This window comes from Nelumbo lutea, chromosome 3 (assembly GCF_056320005.1).
Source record: "Nelumbo lutea isolate HS-2025 chromosome 3, American lotus-T2T, whole genome shotgun sequence".
In the NCBI taxonomy this organism is placed as follows: domain Eukaryota; kingdom Viridiplantae; phylum Streptophyta; class Magnoliopsida; order Proteales; family Nelumbonaceae; genus Nelumbo; species Nelumbo lutea.
Window position 1 is genome coordinate 97813016 of NC_142686.1, and position 21201 is coordinate 97834216.

At 36.2% G+C, this 21201-nt stretch overlaps 1 protein-coding gene across 3 annotated transcripts in view; it reads right to left on the reverse strand.

Moving 5' to 3' along the window:
* Positions 1-17137, reverse strand: part of LOC148867075 (alpha,alpha-trehalose-phosphate synthase [UDP-forming] 1-like) — a 71376-nt gene extending 54239 nt beyond the window's left edge. The window contains exons 1-6 of one of the 3 annotated variants that reach the window (XM_088979976.1): positions 16824-17137; positions 9843-10301; positions 9488-9585; positions 8980-9368; positions 669-783; positions 328-429 (exon numbers count right to left, since the gene is read on the reverse strand). In XM_088979976.1, coding sequence (XP_088836102.1) covers positions 328-429; positions 669-783; positions 8980-9368; positions 9488-9585; positions 9843-10227 — 1089 coding nt within the window. In that variant the 5' untranslated portion in view covers positions 10228-10301; positions 16824-17137. Of the gene's footprint in view, positions 1-327; positions 430-668; positions 784-8979; positions 9369-9487; positions 9586-9842; positions 10302-11032; positions 11496-11699; positions 11781-16823 lie in introns of those variants that run through there. The other 2 variants (XM_088979978.1, XM_088979977.1) reach the window with 2 other exon arrangements.
* Between the last annotated feature and the right edge of the window lie 4064 nt (positions 17138-21201).

A 21201-nucleotide genomic window follows, 5' to 3' on the forward strand; every position in this document is an offset into this window, starting at 1 on the left:
TATACTTCTTTTAACAATTCATTGAAGGTTTATTAACTAATTCCATATTTTTAGAAAATTTTCCAAATATCCTAGCAAAATTAGTGAAATATCCCCAATTTTCCCCTTCTCTTCATGGTGAAACATCCATCAACATCGAAATTGTGAACCATGGTAAAGATTATTACTATAAGACTAATAAGTGTACAATTACAACTGACAACAACCTTAAATAAGGTTGTTGGACTAGATGTCAACTGTACCACCTTAAATTTAAGATGAACTTCAATCAATTTTATTTATATTTGACCAAAATGAGATATCACCATAAACTGACAACAACCCTACCTTCCGGCCAGCAAATCTCTGTTTCAATTCATTGATGTGCTCTTGGACCTGAGGAAGCTCAAGTGCTCGAATGAACCGATCAGAATCTATCCCAATGGGAAACTGAAGATTCAAGTGGAAAATTAAATAAATGAGCATCACAAATTAGATAGATGATTGGTATAAAAATGTTAACCATGCTGAAGCATAGATATGCTAATAAGCCAATATGACATAATAACAATAATAATAATTATAATTATGATGATGATGATGATGATAATGAATTGACGATGACAACATAATAACAATAACAACATATACCCAGAAATTAAATTATCAAATGAACCAGTTTTATATACCGCAGCTACACGAGTCAGCTTTCCTTGATCCTCTACTCCTTCAGGTGTACCCTCAAGTCCAAGAATACGAGTACAAGCACTAACAAAGTGCCTTGCATAGTCATATGTATGGAAACTGGAAAATAGAATATCTAGTGATTAAAATCACCTATGCCAGGTGTGTTGTCATGCAACCATCCTACTAAAAAACAACTTGACCACAAAATTTGCTAAAAATAACAATTTAATAATAGCATTAAATCATAAAAGTAAGTAACTGAAGAAGCAGATCAAGTCACTACATTTTAGGAATAAAACTCAATTACCCAAATTGGATTATACAACATAACACCAACCAGTTTCCAACAAAAAACTGGTAATGAGGTAATTCAAATGCTAAAATCTCTTCCTACATCTTGGTTCTTGGATAAGGATAATCAAATAAAATAATTACACATTTGACTAAGCTCCATTTGTTTTCCAAGAAGTAGGGGTGAGAAAGTTAGTAGGTCCCACAGAAAAGAAATAAACCCACATTCTTCGTCCGGTATTAGTGGGTCCCGCGAAAAAGAATGATTCCCAAGCAGCTCATTTACCTGGGGAAGTAATACTCTCCTCAGACTTGGGTAAATTACTTACCCATGTGTGTCCAAAATCGATAATACATGACGACACAATATTGTCCCTTCAATAATGTCACTTTCTTAGATAAATCAGTCATTATACACCTTGACCTGGGGAATAAAATAACATTGGTAAGTGCTCTTATCCAGATAAGTGTTTCCCAAGAAACATTTGCTCGAATAAGTGCATTTACCCAAGTAAGTCATTTACTGAGACGCAAACGAGGTCTAAGAGTCAAAAGTACTAGAATTTCTACTAGCACTAGAATTTCTCCTTGGATGCAATAATGTCAAAAAAAAATCAAAGATCAAATAGGAAACTTTGGTTCTTGACCAGCTGCCTAATGGGAGAGCTATCAAATATCAACACACATTTAAAAATTTCCAAAATATGTATTTATTTCTTGTTGCTGATAAAAAAAAATTTATGTAAAATAAATATTTCTTGACTAGGAAAAGGCAAATGAAAATTGTATATTAACATGAAAGAAGAGAAGATGTACATAATGGGATGTAAATTGATGTACAAAATGTATAAAAATAGCCCCACCCCCAGAAAAAAATAATAAAAAAGAAGGGGAGAAAGTAGGTAAAGAACTAAAATAAAAAAAAAAAAAAAACAGAAAAAGAAAGAAAAACTTCCCCACTCCAGTTTTAGCAAGTCCATCCTCCACATTATCCATTTATGCAGGATTCTCTAATTTTGACAAGATAGCTTGATGGATGCCATAGCCCCCTTCTATCATTGGCTTCATCCTATAGCATTAACCAAATGCTCTTCAAACCACTAAGAATGCAAGTTTGCTCTTTTGGCTAACATTGTTGCCATAAGAAGGGCCCACTGTAACCCCAATGCATGTTGCCAACAGACTTAAGAACACTAACCAATGCTAGCTAATTTAAGTCAACAAGAAGATGTACTTTCTATTCCTTTATTGTGAAATAGCACATTGTTGATTTATTCCCTGCCTCAGAGACTTATGATGCATGCAAAGGAGTTAATAGGAACTTTAAAGCCCATACCTCAAAAGAAGGTTACAAGTGTTTAATTATCCACAAATAAATTCTCACAAAAATAATCATAACCTTAGGTTGTAAAATAAAGTACCAAAATCTTCCTTCTGAGAAAACATTAGTTACCAGGTTAGAGATGATAAAAGAAGAAGAAAAAGAATGATTTGACAGTAAAAGTGCCTGAAATGGATGGGAGGCCAAATGTATCAGTCAGGTTCATATCTACACAAAATCAAGCTTAAATTACAAGTTGGGTCAATATAAAATTTAAATATTTCATAACATATAGAATCAAAGAACAATTAAAAGTTTCAAATTATAAATAACACAACACCTGTGGCTTGAAAAACGAATTAGAGAAGTAACACATAACATTCTGTTTTTCAAATGAAATGTGACCCAGTGTGTAAATATTGGTGGTATGTGGAAAAAGTTAAGAGTCCAATAATAAGCATCTTAGCAGTTAGAACTAGTAGAAAATTACACCTGCAGTAATTCAGGCTATGCAAGAAAAGAAGAGAGGAAGAGGAAGAAGAAGAAGAAAGAAGTTTCAGCAATAGGTTGTGGAAGAAAAAAAAGAAGGGAAGAGAGAAAAGAAGAATACGAACCACTCTCTCTAGCCCCCTTTTCATCACTTTTATTAACTTAATTCTAAGACCAAGTACAATTACTTAGATGCCCTTAATGGCGCGGCCAGCACTAAAGGAATAATTAAAGAAAATAAAAGAAGGCCCATAACTAACAAACATAACTTTTAAACACTACTTAAAAGAAATAAACACTAAGGCCCATTTGGTCCATTCTCACTAGACCCCTCAAGCTGAGCATAGATGTCAATCATGCCCAACTTGCTTACATAATGTTGAAGCTTTGCCTTTGGGACTCCTTTAGTTAGAAAATCTGCTAGCTGCTCTTCTGATGCAATGAAAGGTAGGCACACCTCTCCTGAAGCCACTCTCTCCCATATAAAATGCATGTCTACCTCAATGTGCTTAGTTCTATCATGTCGAACTAGGTCGTGAACAATGTTAATAGCAGCTTGGTTATCACAATACAACATCAGTGACTCGTCACATGAAACATCCATCTCATCAAGGAGAGATTTAAGCCATAACAACTTAGAAGCACCATGGGCCATAGTTCTATACTCTGCCTCAGCTGAAGATCTAGCAGTGCTGCTTTTTGCTTCTCCAAGAAACAATATTTCCAGCTACCATAGCATAATACTTAGATGTGGATCTCCTGTCATCCACATTTCCTGCCCAATCAACATTTGCATATGCTTCTACCTTCATGTGTCCATGTTTAGCAAATAATATACCCTTAAGATAGCATAACACCCTTCCTGCAGCAGCCATATGTGTCTCTGGGAGCATGCATGAACTAGGAGATGACACTCACAGCATATGAAATGTTTGGAGGAGTCATACATAGATAAAGAAGTTTCCCCAATAATCTCTAAAACACTCCCATGTCCGCTAAAAGTTTTCCATCATTAGCTGAGAGTTTCTGATTCACATCAATAGGGATAGAGGTAGGTTTAGCACCAAGTTTTCCAATCTCAGTAAGGAGATCTAGCACAAACTTCTGCTGAGACATAAATATACCTTTTTTGGACCTAGCGACCTCAATGCCAAGAAAATACCGCAACTCCCCTAAATCTTTAATTTCAAATCAGAACAGAGAAACTTCTTAAGAGCACTAACTTCTTCTGTATCATGGCCAGTAACCACAATATCATCCACATAAACTAATAAGGAATGTCATCAGAGTGCCTTTCCTCTTAACAAAGAGGGTATTATCTAATTGAGTTTAAGTGTACCCAACTAAACAAGAGCAGCCCTAAACCTATCAAACCAAGCACGTGGAGATTGTTTCAGGCCATAAAGTGATTTCTTCAATCTACATACCTTACCCTGCATTTCCTTGCCATATATACCAAGAAGAAGGGACATGTATACCTCTTCAATGAGATCACCATTCAGGAATGCATTCTTAACATCAAACTGATACAGAGGCCAATCATAGCCCACTACTAAGGATAAAAGAACTCTCACTGAAACCATCTTAGCAACTAGAGAAAAGGTCTCAGTGTAATCTACCCCATATACCTAGGTATATCCCTTGGCAACAAGACGAGCCTTATGCCTCTCAATTGACCCATATGCACGATACTTGATAGTGAAAACCCACTTGCACCCAACAGGTTCCTTTCCAGCTAGCAAGTCAATAATATCCCAAGTATTGTTTTTATGAAGGGCTTCTATTTCAGTACTCATAGCATCCTCCATTCTGGCGTGGCTAAGGCTTATGAAATAGACTTTGGGATGGATTAAGAGGAAATGGAGGCTAGAAAGGCATAGTAGGATGAGAACAACAAATTGTAGGAAAGGTGTTTGGGAATACAATGAGTTGTACATTTCCTCTTACCTTTTTCTCAAAGAAATGGGCAAATGAAGGTCTAGAAACGAGGGTGCTAGTGGAGGAGGTGATGGACATGTCCTCTCTTCAATAATCGGAAGCATCTGAGACTTAACTGGAGGTGTGGAATCAACCTGTGTTTGCCTTAGCCTTTGCCACTGTTACCACCTCTAGAGAATAGGATGAGTGAACAACTGGAAGACTAGCAAGAGGAGGGGGAGGAGCAGGAATGGAAGACCTTATAGGAGAGGATCCCTCCACAAGAATGGGGGTAACTGTGGAGGGCTTGACACAAGACTCAATTGGAGTTGGCAAAGGAAGGGATGAAAAAAACAACTCGAGAGATCTCTCCCCCTTGGAAGGATGACTATAAAAAGGAACTGACTATGCAAAGGTAACATCCATGGAAACAAACCGGATGCCACTAATGAGAACAAAATAATAGTACCCTTTCTATGTGGAGGCATAACCAAGGAAGATACACTTCTAAGCCTTGGGGTAAAACTTGTGTCTTTTGGAACTGGGAATGTGGACGTAACAAGTGCAACCAAAGACCAGTAAAGTAATAGAGAAAATCTCAACACCAGGAAAGAGGACTCTAAAAGGAGATTTTAACCCCAAGACTCGAGAAGGCATGCAGTTAATAAGGTAGGTAGTTGTGTTAAAACTACATCCCCAAAACTTCACGGGAGCATGGGTAGCAAAAAGAATGCTCCTTGCAACTTCCACAATGTACCTGTTTTTCCTCTCTGCTACTCCATTTTATTGTGGAGTGCGCGCACAAGAACTCTGATGAACAACCCCAAACTTCTCAAAATATTCCTTAGCATTGTCTGACCGGAATGTTTTGATTGGGGTATTAAACTAAGTGAGTATGTGTTCATGAAATTGTTGCACAAGTTTAGGCACTTCAACCCAAGAGGGCATTAAGTAAATCCAAGTATATCATATCATGAAAAATCATCAATAAATAGGATGAAATATCTATAGCCACCCATGCATGGTAAATGGTAAGGCCCCCATACATCAGAATGAACAATATTAAAAAGAATAGTTGATCTTTTATTACTTGAAGGATAAATGTTCTTACAATGCTTTGACAACTCACAATGAAGACTCGATAGACTAATTCCTTTAGATAACTCTACAAACAACTAACTCAATGAAGAAAAAGGCAAATGACCCAAACGACTATGACATAACATAATGACTATTAGACTCTGATACAAACGCGATTCTCTTAGGTTGTACTTGGCTCTGCTCAGGCATGTCCAACAGATAGATCTCATTCGCCTCATGGCCACTCCCAATCACCTTCTGAGATTCCATAACCTGCAAAACACAATATGAAGGAAAAAAACGTCACACTGCAATTCAGGGATTTAGTCAAATTACTAACTGAAAGCAAATTGGTATTAAGTTTAGGTACATGAAAAACAGATGATAAGGTTAAGGCATTAAAGATCTTAATGTCTCCCTTTCCCGTGATAAGGGCAAGAGAGCCATCAACAAGGGATATCTTATCTCGGCCAGAAAGAAGTTGGTAAGAAGGTGAATAGTTGTGAAACATATGGTCAGAAGCACTAGAATCAATTATCCAAGGGGTTTTATGAGTACCTGAGACAGAAAATGATGTGCAATGGCACGAATACTTGAGTGAGCATATGCAAAGGAAGGAACAGTCTCTAAAGGTATTGTAGTAGTGGACTCCAAGTGACTAATGATTCGGTCATACTTCCCATATTTAGCCCTAGTAGTTGGAAGATGTTCTCCCACTGACTTCTCTCCACCCTGTCCTTATTCACCTTGTGAAGAAGTGGCTACATTTACATTTCCACCTTTTCCGATTTCAACCCTTTTTCCACTGCTTTCTTTCTTGAATCTGACAAGAATGAGCTTTGGATGTAGCTTCCAACATGTCTTTAATGTGTTTAGGCTTCTTGTAGTATTCACAAATAACATCTTTCTTCTCAATGTTAACCTTCGGCTTCATCCCAACATTAGCATAGTGATCAACCTGCGGCTCAACAAACTGAACCTGTCTTCTGCTCTCCTCACTACTCACCATAGCATAAGCCTGAGAAAAAGTCACCTCATCCTTTGCTAAAACATTCCGCCTCACAACATCATATTCTAAGTTGAGTCTGATGAGGAACTCAAAGACCCGATTTCTCTCCACCAACCTCCTATATGTTTTTGCATCCTTTGTGCAACCACAAACAACAATCTCCATCAGATCAATCTCTTGCCAAAGAGATTTCAGCTTAGAGAAGTAGACTGCTAAGGGCTTCTCCCCTTGTCTAAGATTATTCACATCATGCTTAAATTTGTAGGCCCGCACAACATTACGCTTTTGAGAATAGGCCTTCGTGATACTATCCCACACTTCTTTTGTAGTTTCCATCCACAGGTAATGCTAACTAATGTGTGGTTTAAAAGAATTTATTAACCAACCTACTACTATGTAGTTTTCCTGCATCTACCTTTCATAGGTAGGATCATCCTCCTTAGGCTTCTTCTCGCTCCTGGTAATGTAACCCAATTTTCCTCTACTACACACATGTATCTTAGTAGATTGAGACCAGGCTAAATAATTGGTCCCATTTGACTTCACAATAGTCATAACCCCAAAAAGATTCTCCATTGGCCCCCCATGTTCAAAACCAAAATCTGTGGAATATTTGGCTCCCCTCCAGTTTGCTTCATTGAGTAAACGGATGCAAACAAAAATCAAATTAGGGCTTTTACTAGGCTAGATTTTCTGTTCTAAGCAAAGAACAACCCTTTGACCCCCCAAAATTAGGGTTTTACAAGAGTCAACGAGATGGAGAGAATGATAGAAACTTCAACCACCCCCTTCAAAGGTTCCAGAACTCAATCCAACCAAAACCGGCCCTAATAGAAATCAAAAGGCTTACCTCTGATCCCCAGGCACCTGGTTCAAACTGTCTCTACGACCTGTAACAAGATTTCTCTAGTTATCTAGGGTTTTCGGGAAAAATCTCCAAGAACCTGCCTTGGGCTTCAACTAAGGATGAAAAACCTCCACAAAACTCTCCAAAAACCTACCTAACTAGGTTGCATAAGTAGTTGATCGATCAACCGATCAGTTCTCCATACACACTATGTATGGGCAAATTAAGTCAAAAAAAGTCGAAAGTAAGAACCGCTCTGATACCAAGTTGAAAATTACACCTGTAGTAATTCAAATGATGCAAGAAAAGAAGGGGAGGAAAGGGAAGAAGAAGAAAGAAGTTTCAGCAATAGGTTGTGGAAGAAGAAAAAGAAAAAGAAGAATTTGAACCACTCTCTCTAGCTCCCTTTCATCACTTTTATTAACATAATTCTAACACTTAAGTACAATTACTTGGATGCCCTTAATGGGGCGGCCAGCACTAAAGAAATAATTAAAGAAAACAAAAGAAGGGCCATAACTAACAACCATAACTTTTAAACACTACTTAAAAGAAATAAAGAACACTAAGGCCCATTCGGCCCATTCTCACTACAGAACCAAATAGATCCAGAATTTTTCTCAACAAATACCCTAAAAAGGGTCCAATGTTGAATACAAATATAAGACATTCTAATAAGGCAAGACATCAAACCATCACCAAGGTTCTGAAGCTTTCTGAGGTCAAACATTATCAAAGAGTGTGGCACCATCATCATCGTCTAAACCTGGCCCCAACTATATGGGGTCAGCCACATACATCCTTTTTTGCCATTCCATTCTGCTCAGTGAAACATCCATTGTTAACTTACAAGCCCTTAAATCATAAGTTAAAGCATCTCAGACAAAGGTTACCCAAATCTAGAGTCTAGAACAGAAATTACAAAAAAAATAAATAAACTACAAGATTTTGTATGGATAAAAAATACTGCAAAGTTACCAAAAGTTTGCAATTTAAGATGCCAGTGGACCACCAGTCTTTGAGGGAAAAATATTTTATAACCACATGTAAACGACATGAATAATATTAGAAATATATAATGCCTAAATTTCTTTACCAGTTAAGCAGCATGATCAATATCAAATATATGGCATTTACAACAAGTTCTGAAATATGAAGTCACCAATATCAAGCTACCTTTAGATGTGTTAATATAATCTAATGACATGGTGCAGAATGATAACAATAGAACTTTACTTTCTGTCCATTTAATCTTCCAAAGGCATGCAGCAGTTTCTTAGCACACACGACAAAGCAAGAAAAGAAAAATACCAAGGCATGCATCTTGAACTGTTGATCCAGTATACAACTATGACTTACCCAACTAAGTCTGCAGCAAGAACAGATCTCAGAAGCTCTGACCGAGATGGCAATGTTCTATGAATTTCTGATGAAGGGAATGGTGTGTGGAGAAACCAGCCAACTTTCATGTTGCTGTTGTATTCCTTTAGACATTTTGGGAGAAACATCAGATGGTAATCATGACACCAAACTACATCTCCCTCTTCATAATGCTTGTTTACCACATCAGCAAACATCTGATTTGCCCTCTTATATGCATCAAACTGGGACTGAAAACTCCTGGTAGTTGCAAGGCGATCTTCTTGTGGAAGTCCAAGGTAATGGAAAAGAGGCCACAAGATGTTATTACAGTAGCCATTATAATACTGATGAACTATCTCCTCATCAAGGAAAACTGGGATGCACCTCTGCAATTAATTAAAAGTAATGTAGCAGAGTGAGGAAGTCAAAATGGCGGAAGTCTAGAATGACATGTCTGTGGCCTCCAGAAACAAATAAACTTAAATGGAAAACAACAACTTCAAACCTTTTCAGCAAGGGCTTTGGCAAGTGCACGCTGCCCAACCTCATCAGGTACATTTACACCAGCCCATCCAATCCACTTTGCCTCAAACTCCTTCACACCTATGAGAAATTTATCCAGGAGCATGAACTTCTTGTTTTAGGGTAAACTCCACACAGAAAATAAAATTGGCTAACATATAAGATAGATAGATGGATGGATAGATAGATAGATATAGATATATATGGATAGATAGATATAACTCAACAAAATAAGAACAAAGAGATGTCCTTTTGTAAGGTCAAAAAGGAAAACACTCAAAACTAACTGAAACAATAACAAAAATTACATTGAAAATAAGAGTTCAGCAACCACATACCTAACAGCGCACTAACCAGACCCCCTGCACTTATCTCCAAAGACCACAAGTCCTCACCCCTCCTAACTGCAGAGACAGGCAACCTATTTGCCACCACCAACAGCCGTTGTTTGGAAGGCCTTCTTTCTTGCCGTTCACATCCTTCGCTGAATGATCTTGCTAGTGCAGCCACATCAAGATACTCTTGCTCATAGGGACTTTTGCAGTTATTGCCCTCTCTTGAGTTCAATTCATGATCATATAGCTCAGCGTCCTTGTTACTATCACTACTCTCCTCATTTGGATGGAATGTCCTGTTGAATTTCCTTAGTTCTCTCTCTCTCAGGAGCCTTTCCACTCGAGTTGTGGGGACAGAAGAATTACGGTTGCACTTGTTTCCAGGCATGCGCTCAGCCTGTTGCCTAGCCCACAACGCCAACTTCACGGGCAATAGTCCTTCTCAGAACAGGTTTTTTTTCCCTGCATTTGTTTCAACTATATCAAGTCATTGCCAAGAGCCACAGGCCACATGAAATAAGAAAGCATAGTTATTACTCTAAATGGTTAGCCAGCTACCACCAGAAATCTACAGTCTAAATCACTCTTTATTAAGCCAGACAGATTCAGGGTACTTTCCATTGTTCACAATGATTTCTATAACTAATTAGTAAATTGACTTTTCTTCTGCAGTCAAAAAGTTTTACGAACTCAGAAATGGTAAAGCACCCACCATTATCCTAAGTAAATTGAATTAAACCAAACAAAGAAAGATACAAAAACAGAGTGAATGGAAAGATTAGGTTCGACCAAATGGAGGAAAGAAAGAAAGAACAAATGGCGGTGTGACCCAATTGAGTACAAGGCTCAAACCTCCTTTTTCTTTCATCTTCCCAGGTTTCTAGAACCCAAACCATTCAGAAGCAAAACAGGCACAGTACATAAGAAGCCCAAAAGCCACAAACGATGAAAGATCAAGGGCACATTCCACAGACAAAATCCGAATCCTCTACCAACTTCAAGAAACCAAAAATAAATCAACAAAAAGATCCAAAACAAAGACAAACATCAAAACCTATTTCGAAGGGCCTTCAAGAACAACACCAGGACTCACAGACAAGAAAACCAAGAAATATATACATGGAAAGGAAAGGAAGAGAAAACAGAAGAACAACAAAACAACAGATAACAGATAAACTCCAGCATGGTCTCACCAAGTTTCGATCCAAAAATGTTGATCTTCTTGGAATGATTTCACCTCCTCCACCTATTATAATTCACCACCCGCGTTGAGAAAATCCTTCAAAACTGTCCGTACCCTTCTGTGGGGACGACAGCAAGTTGGATAACCGATATTTTGGGTTGTTGTGGTGAGGAGGGGATAGAGAAAAATCTCCTGTTTCCAAAAGCTGATAATCCAATAGTCCATGTACATGCGTTTATATATGGTGTGAGAGAGAGACAGATGCAGAAAGAGATGGAGAAGAGGAGACGAACTGACAGAGGAGCAGGAGGAAGATTCAACAAATCCTCGTGTAAGCTTTTATACATATAGTATGTTACAGCCATGCAGCAATCATTTAGAAACAGCAGAGAGGACAACAAATTATATGCTTCCCACACCAAAAACCATGTCAACCCATAAAAAAATATCTCATTACATCTCTACTCAATGCCCTGAAAACTCAAAATTGAAATGAAACCCTCTTAAAATGGTAATTCAGTAGAGTAATGGGCATGTAATTGAATCTGTTAAATCCACAGTAAATGTATAGCAAACAAAAATCTACAGCAAATGGGTGTTCTTCAAACCAAAAAAAAAAAAAAGCAGATGGGGTTTGTCTTGTGACATCATAAAGGAGTGAGGAGCAATTTACTCACCGCCACATGATTCACAAAAGCACTTTCATGATTTTCTCGTGGGTCTCTGGCTGTGTGGATACCATGGGTGTAGTTGATCTCAGTTTTCCTTTTATATAACCGTCTGATAACCAAATATTTGGTGGTGATTTGGGCCCCATGTGTAAAAGGTAATAAAAAATATTTTAAGAGGGCAATTTTGTTATTTTGAAATTAACCATTTTATTTTCATTATTTGTAATTACCATTAGAAGGAACTTATAATGCAATGCACGTGATTATAGGTAGAATAATGGTTCAGCCCAGGGTCAGAATTTGTAAATAAATTACAATTGAGGTAGGTACAAGTTCGAAATTGATGCTAATTTACAGGTGAGCATTGATGCATAAAATGTAGGTATTTAACATTTTGAATGTTTATAGATCTGCAATAAGATACAGACATCTGCATTAGTATATATATATATATATATATAATTGATTAATTAACTAAAGATTCCATTCCTGGGTATCTACGTAGGATCTGCCGACTGGGATGTAGACCTCAAATTACATTCTTTCATGTCTCCCTGGATTTTATTTATTATTTCTTTCATCTAGGCTCTTTTGTTTGGGCATACGGGAGTAGAAAATGACGTGGAAAATCAAAACACAAGTCGTTTTCTTAAAAATTTGCATCTTTTCAAAATCAATTTGCAATATGTATTTATCAAACTTTTACTTTTACTTTTACTTTTTCTTTTCATTTTCAATTTAGGGTACATATGGGGCATCCTTATTAAGCCCATTCTGAGCCCAATAGCCATTTCATTTAATGGGCAACCCTAGAGAAGTTTCTTACGGTAGTGGTGTTTTATGCATGTGATTCAAATTCCCCTCGGCTAGACCTTTCTATTTGTTCCTCAAAATATATATATATTCTATTTGTAGGGTAATGGGTAATAGGAAGTCTATATAGCACAAATTGGAAGGAGAAAGGTGCATGTGAGAGTGAGGCCCACTACCCATACCACATAGAGTCTGTAATTTTTGCGTGTTTGATCCTACAATTCTATTACATTTCTTGCTAGCCTATAATTCAAATTCAAAGTGAATCAGGTCATATTTGAACTCAAATTTGATTTGATATCTAATAGATTCTTAGAAAGGTGGACCAAACTTGTATTTGACTAAATTTTTTAGTTTGACCAATTAATACAAATAAATGAATAAAATAATTTGTAATATAATTTTATTAAGGAGAAATAAAGGGTAGTTATTAGGTCATTTTGTAGTGTACATTGATGCTATAATCAGTTCAATTATTTATTATATTGAATCATATTATATTTGGGTTCACTTTAATAAACTAAACAGTAAAAATTTCATATCCAAAATTCAATTTGATTATGTCGAATCTCGAATATATGAAATTGGATTTTGGAAAACCATTTACATCCCTTATGTAAACCATTGAGAACATGATTTAAAATTTACAAACTACAAAGAAAAAACAAAAAATACTAAACAGCATAAATTCATATCCAAATTTATGAAATTGAATCATGCCATAATTTATTAAATTGATTAATAATTTACACCCTTAATCTAAACCATTGAGAACATGATTTAAAATTTATTAAATTGAATCATGCCATAATTAAGTTTGATTCAATAAATCAAACAACATAAATTATATATCTAAATTCAATTCGATTATGTCGAATCTCAAATACACAAAATCAAATTTTTGGATACTATTCAACCATTGAGAACATGATTTAAAATTTATAAACTGCAAAAGAAAGAAAAAAAAATGTAGATATGTTTGAAGGGCTGAAATCCTAGGGACTATCCAGATAATGATGTTTATGAAACCAGCTAAGTGATTTCCTTATTGTTGTCCTTTGAGGGACAGCCTTCGTTGTAGAGAGCATGACAAAATACCAAATGCAAATGCAAATGCCAACCTGTTAGTACATGGGTGATGGGTTGAAGAAGCTAATGAGTATGTGCCAAGTGTAGAGATGACACTTGACCGTTGAAGGTTACCAGTGCGTTTGTTAAACAAAAGTAGCGGTGGACGGTCCTTTGGAAGTCAATCACACTAAGAGCCAAACAAGTCAGTTCCAATTGATGTGATAGCAGTGTAGGGCCTGGCCCACTTCACCACACGAGAGAGATCTGGCATCTTCATATGAAACCCAATCATGACAGTGGGCCGGATGGTTGGATCATTCAGCTCTTCAGCCAGGAAGGCTGAGTGGCCCAAGGAATCGAAATATGATTTGGGGGCCCATAATGGCTCCCACAAGTCGTTTTACATTTCCTCTAAAAACCCCTTGTCTTAACTCACATGTTTGGAATAAGCCCCCCCCCCCCCTCCTGTGAAAAATAAGGTGGAATATAGGACTGATGTAACCGGAGGGTTGAGTTAATGGACCAATCCAGAGCCCTCCACAATTTGACTTGGGTTTGGGGTATGGTGGATTAATTCGTAATTTGTCCTCCTCTCTATTGATTTACATTCTTTTTTATAATAGTTAATAAAATTTTAGGTAAATTATATATAGGCATGTTGTAGTTTGTGGGTAGTGAGAGATAGGTATTTTGAATTTTCAATTATAATAATTGAGTATTCTAAATTCTAAAAAATAGACACTTAGGTTCACTCGTTTGTATTTCATCAATTAAACATTACATAATGCCAAAATTATATTTTTGTAAGTTAAACTTATACAGTCTGACTATTATTGTATAAGTTATTAAATTAGTTAAGGGACCAACCACTTCTCCCCATGATGATTAATACTATATACGGTATTAATCGGACCGTATATGTTTAACCAACGGAATGCTAGTTTTGGTATTATGTAATGTTTAATTGATGGAATACTACCCCAAGTGTCTATTTTTGAGAGTTCAGGATAATCAAGTGTTGCAACTGAAAGTTAATGATACTTATCTGTTACTATTCCTAAAGTACAAGGTACCTATTTGTAATTTATCCTAAAATTTTAAAATAATGATTCTCTTACTTGAAAAAAAAAGAAGATTATTTAAAAAAAATAATCTTGGCTGGTTGAGAGCTTCCTTTGTATGGCACATTACCCCACTTAATTTCTTGTGTGTCCTTTTTGGCTAAGAGAATTTTGATTGTTGTAAATACTTTTTTTACCCTTCACCCATGTTAATTTATGGGGTCTATATGAAGCTTCCAAATAACCGGGACTGTTTCTTTCCAAACAGGCAAAGTTTTTTCATGTACATTAACCCAGTTCATGATCTATGTTGTATTATCCACTTAAAAGTTTGGACATATTATATAATACATTTTAGCTATAGTGATAGTATAGATTAAGGCACCATTTGGCAATCTGTCATAAAAGTTACTTTTGATGATTTGGCATGAAAGATTCTCTGCTTGACTTTTTCATGGTGTTTGGTAAGAAATGAATTAAGCTACTTTTTTCCAAAAAGCTGAAAAAGGGGGCTAAGACCAGACGTTGCACATGCTCTTCTAAAAAGTTTGAATGAAAATCTTGTAGTACTAATCAGGGGCGGCAACAAAAGGGGGGCAATCCCCCATCCTATAGCATATCTCCAAGTGAAGAATCTATGATCCTAGCTTTTTATTTTGTGTGTAAAGAATCCAGGGGGCTCCTCACACTATGTTTTAGCCGCACATCGGAAATATTTTGTGTATAAAGCTTTTTTGAGCAAGGTAAACTTTCTTTGGCAAAAGCTTTTGGGATGCAAAAGTTCCACTACCAACAAGTGTAAAATTAACAAAAGTTAAGAGTCTTACATCAGGTAATTGGAGTGCAAATCATGGTATATATGCAAATCTCAACAGGGTGCAAATTCTGTATCTGATTCAGATTTGCACTACAAACAAACAGTGCCCAAACTTTGATCATTTTTGGGTAGAAATGCAAAAGTGGGTTTGGGTGGGGGAAAACGAAATGATAGGCATACTTTTAGATTAAAAAAAATTATGGGTATACTTTGGGGGAGGGTTTAAAATTGTTTTTTCTTTTACAATTGCACTAGTGTATTTTTGCTTTTACTCCATTGCAACTGATGCTTAAAATTGACACCTAAATTGCAATAAAGTTGATTTAGAAATTAATGTTCTCTCTTCATTCCATCTTATTCATCTCATTTAAGCTATGCCTTCTGCAAAATGACTAAAATGAAATAGACACCTTCCTTCTTTTCCTATCATACATATTGTTTTGACAAACTATATCTATGATACGAAGATATTCTGTAGTATTTCATTTGATTACAAGTGAAATAATGGGAAAGAAATGAAATCCTCAAAAAAAAAAAAAAAAAACTGTTTTCAATAGGAAAGCAAATGACTTTCTTGCTTTCTTAATTTTCCTAGCTATGCCTGGTTTAACTGCTAAAGCAAACCCAAAAAAGGCATAGTCATATATGGGTGTCGTGGGAGTTGAATGGAGAGAGGTGGGGAGGATTGACCCTCTTTTAAGAAAATGACTTCTGACTTTTCTTATGACTATTATTCAGTTTCTTGAATGTTGTTTTTCATCATACTTTATGTGCTACCAAACACCATAAATTAATAGGTTTTTGTTTTCTTCAATTTTCTGTGAGGTGGAAGTTTTCCATGAATAGTACACTATTCAATAATTATTTGTTTTCCTCAATTTTCTGTCAAATGAAGCATATATGAGCAGTTAGTGCAAAATTATCTTTACAACCAAATATTTATGATATAGAGCACATCATTAGTACTCTTCAGAAATTTAAATCAAGTAATTATTTGTATTTTAACCATTTGAGTATTAAGAAACTCAACAAATTCATGTCAATCTTGAAAAAAAAAATCAGAAAAGAAAGCTTTATCAATGAATCATACTCATAGACCATCTCATGAGCAAATCAAACAAATTATATTTTCATGATTAAGTAGATATGTGATGGATAATTTCCTCTTATATTTATGCTTTAGTTCAACTCAAAAAGCTAGACAATTTCATTTACAAACTATAATTAACCAGCTTAATTGAAATCTTGTAGGTCTCAATCCCATCATGAACTTAGCCAATCCCATCAACAATTTAATCAAATCAAATACAAAAATGTGATTTGAAAAGAAAAAGGAGAGAGAACAAGCAAGACCCAGTCACTGATCACCTTTATGTTCGATATCCCGGCGAGTGTTATGAATCTCTTCCTCAGTTGCTCATTCCCTTCTGGATACTTTAAGGCGTAAATGGAGAGAAGAAAGAAAAAAAGAGAGAAAGAGAGTCCTAGAGAAGGAGAAGACAGAGCTTCTTTATATATAGATGGGAAATGAGAGAGAATTTGGCAGAGATGTCCCTCCAAGCTGGCCTTTATGTAAGGTTTTTATTGCTCTACTTATACCAATCATTTGGAGGGAATTTGTTCCACCCTAACTTTTGAATTTACAAATGTACCATAAATCTAGCCTCAAAGACTAACTCATCACACTCAGTACTAACACATTGAATATAAATGTACCCACAACCCTCCCATTAGACATTAGTGTCCCATATAAAGAGTACTGTGTATATCTAGTACCGGACCATACCATCCACAGAATGGGTCTTCCACTCAGGACCCACTTGGGTCCTCCACACAAGGCTAAAAGGCTCTTGGGGTTTATATCCTTTTCTTTTTTTTATTGCGATCCCCGGCCGGCCATATATACTTTTATCTTTGGTTCATAGAAATGGTTAATGATCAGTACTCGCTCCATCCCATTCAAAGAAGAAGAAGAAGAAGAAGAAGAAGAGAAAAGAATAAAAAAAAACAAATTTCACTTTTTATAATCCTAAGTAGGATTGCTTTAGATGTCTTTGTGAAAAGTGGGTCCTTTTTTTTTCTCTTGGTGATGACCAACTTGCAGACTTAAAAAAGGAGATTCCAAAGGACAATACCCTAAAATTTTAAAGGGAAAGAAACAACAGGATGTGGTGTTCTTGGTGTTTCCCCACTTACATATAATGCTGCACTGGTCATCAATGCATATAGGCCAATTTGCAGTCCTTTACAGATAAAGCTTCACGTGGTCCTATGTTGATATTGATGAGATAATCTCCACCCTTTTGTACTATAATATTCACTTTTTTTCTATATCGGACCATTTCGGATAACTTAACCATATGGACTTTGGAGTGGGCAACTTGTGATTCAAATTGCAGCTCAGTGAAGGAGGAAGGCCTATTGGCCGATCATAAGCTTTCTGCTAGCTTTTCGTAAAAAAATTCTGAATTGGTGGCACAATTTAAAATGCTTATAAAACTATCCAAACTGTGGAATTTGAAAACTTTTGTTATGAAACGATAAAATTAAACTTATTCAGCACCTTACCTAACAGGTTAAGCTCTTATATTGGATAATTCTTCGAGATTATGGTAGAGGTTATTCCATCGTGTGCTCTAATGTTTGATCTTCATCGTCCCCATTATAGTTAATTAGAGTTCAGCTACAAAGTATGGATGAGCCTTTACTTGTATCCTTTATTCCATTACAAATGCATCATAAGTCAAACATCTGTCCCATTGTGTCAATCCTTGTGGGTCCCCCATCTATCAGTTTAGGGGGTCCCACCAGAATGTTTTAAATATTTGGTGTAAAAAGCAGTTGTGACTTGTGAGCAGTAGAGAAAAAAATTAATTGTATTCATGGTATTTCTTGAAAAAAAAAATAACCTTCTTAAAAAGTCGTTAATGATGCTGGAACCCAACAATGAGCCAATGACCTTCTCAAGTGCACTGCACGTTTGGGAGAGCTTTCACTTCACGGCTTTTTGGCTTTGTAAATGAGATGGGCTCTTCCTGGACGGTCTATAAACGATTTTTTTTTTTTTTTGAATATTATGGAAAGCCCAAATTAACTGTCAATCAGCCGAAAAAGAAAAATGGCTTTTCCATGGAGCTTCTTTTAGTTGATTTTCTAAAGCAATTCAGTTTAGTTGATTCTCTAAAGCAATTCCATAATAGCTATTCAAATCAAAGCTTTATCACTCCTAGAGAGGCCCTAAGTGGCCATTTCAGAGGGATGCCACATTGGCTTCTGGCTTTGTAAGGTGGAGCCAGTTTGGAAAGCTTATGGTGTGTGATCTAGTCACTCCCTGCTGGAAGGTAGTTCGAATGTTGGACTATTATGTGGCTGGATCGAATTACAAGGCAAGAAAATCAGAGCTCTTGGAGTACTTTACCTGGTGTGGACACTCTGATGCTTAAATTAGTAAAGGAGATTGTGGAGAGCTGATTGCTTGAGAATAATAGTAAATTGTAAGAGCTAAATAGCACGTACCTTATGAGACTAGAGGCGAAGCCTTTATATAGGCGAGTTGCCATGGACCTCATAATGCGCGTTCGAGATCATTAGCCTGTCTAACCCGGAGTCAATTCTGCACCCGAAGATGGACTATTGAGGTGTCTAGGGATGCTGAAGTGTTGCCAAGTTGACAAGTCGCTTCACATGTCATCATGCCATTAGATGGGCCAAATTACCCCTCATCACTTATAGATCATCATACACTTGGTTCCAAGTATTTATACTCTCTATATGTAAAATTTGCATATTAGGCTCCATTTGGGAACGATGCAAATAAAGTGTGAATGCAAATATGCAGAGCGTAAAACGGTTCATATAAATGTAAAGTTGGATTGGTTTTGCATTTACAAATTTAACTTCTTACCAAACAAACTTTTAGTTGTAATGAATGTAAATATGAATGCCAATAAAATATATGCCTTTTTAAAAAAAGCCTACATTGAATGCAAATTTACTTTATTTTTATAGATGTATATTTACATCTCATTTTGGATTTAAACATACACCGGAAATGTATTTTCTGTCATTTGTCAATGTATAATTACATTTTTATCAAATACGAGGCAAAACTAAACCAAAGTACCCAAACACAGAAACAATTATTTTCTAACGTTTTTTGTTTGATTTGACCTCATGACTGGCTATTTGTCACATTAAACATTAATGTTCAAAACCATTCAAATCTTCCAGACTCCCATTATTTTGTCATGTTAATGATCCATGAAACCAGTATGATACGCCCTATATTGTGATATTGGATGAAGGATGTATTATATCGATCCTTTGAACCTTGATTAAGCAATCCATGTGATGTTTTCAATTTATTTGTATTTTATTAAACAATCACAAGGGGAATGTTTCAAGCACAGTTGGTATGCATTAGATTCTCTCGCGTTCGTCAGTATTTTCAAACCACTTCTGCTATGACATGGTTCTAGTACTACGCCAAAACCACGAATTAAGATGGGATTTTCTGAAAACAAAAACTGTGGGAAGAACAGGAAAATTTGGAGAACGTAATGTATGTGAGAAAGTATATATCATTGGGAAATGTTTCCAGTATAAGGGGGGAATGTACTTTGGGGCATTGTGGGGCGGCTGCTTGTGGGGTAAAGATGTAAATTCTATTTGTGCATAGGGAAATATTTCCAATACACGGTTGGAATATGCTGGTGGGACACTTGTGGGGCGCTTTCTGAAGCACAGATGTGAACTCCTTTAACCTATTACATTTTTGTCACCTGCAGACAGAAGTGGGGAGTTCTGCCCCACACCAGGTGGTGGTGGTGGTGGTGGTCGACCTGTTGCAGTTCTGGGCGGAAGTAATCCCTGAATGGTTGAATCCAATAAAGCTGACGCTATCCATCTGTTGTCCATAGAAGGGTATGCGGTGGTTATAAATTAGAAAAGGAAAATTTGGAGAACGTGATTTATGTGAGAAAGAAATCTGAGGCAAATTTCCAGCACAGTTGGGACGACCTGCAATTAATATTTTGGGTGAAATATAAAAGTCTCCCCTAAGATTTCTGACAGTCATTAAAACCTCTCCTGAAGTTTTATTTTAATAAAAACCTCCGCTTCCCCTATAATTTAGAAAGTTACCTCTTTTATCATTGTCAATAAAAAATTGTTAGAAGTTATAAATTTGCCTTTACTTATTAAGAAATCTTTTAATATAACCAAAATACCAAATATGCCCTTTTAAACTTCACTTAATCATGGTGAATTTATAAAATGAAATTACTCTATTCTTTAATTTGACTTAATAAATTTTTTTTATTTAAAAATTAGAAGTTTTTTTTTTTTTGAGCATTTTAGTAAGTCTTCATTTGAATTGATAAAATATAAGAGTAAAATAAATATTTTCAAAAAAAGTAATACATTAGGGCAACATTTTCTGAATGAGCTTTTGTTAAAATGAAATTTCAGGGAAGGTCCTTAGGAAGGTTTTTATTATGTTATATTCTTAGCCTAATACTTTTGTTTCTAAGTTTGAAGTGGGCCTCTGGTATAGCAGCATAAGACAACAAGTGGATCTTTCTGAGATCCGCCACCAATCGAAGGATGTAATGGTTATGTGACCAGGAAGCCGTCTCATTCCACTCGCTGGCTGCAAGAATAGAAAATGTTTGTCATATTGTCAGACAGAACCAAACAAAAGTGAACATATCCGCAATCCGGACGGACACCTTGGGCCTACACTAAA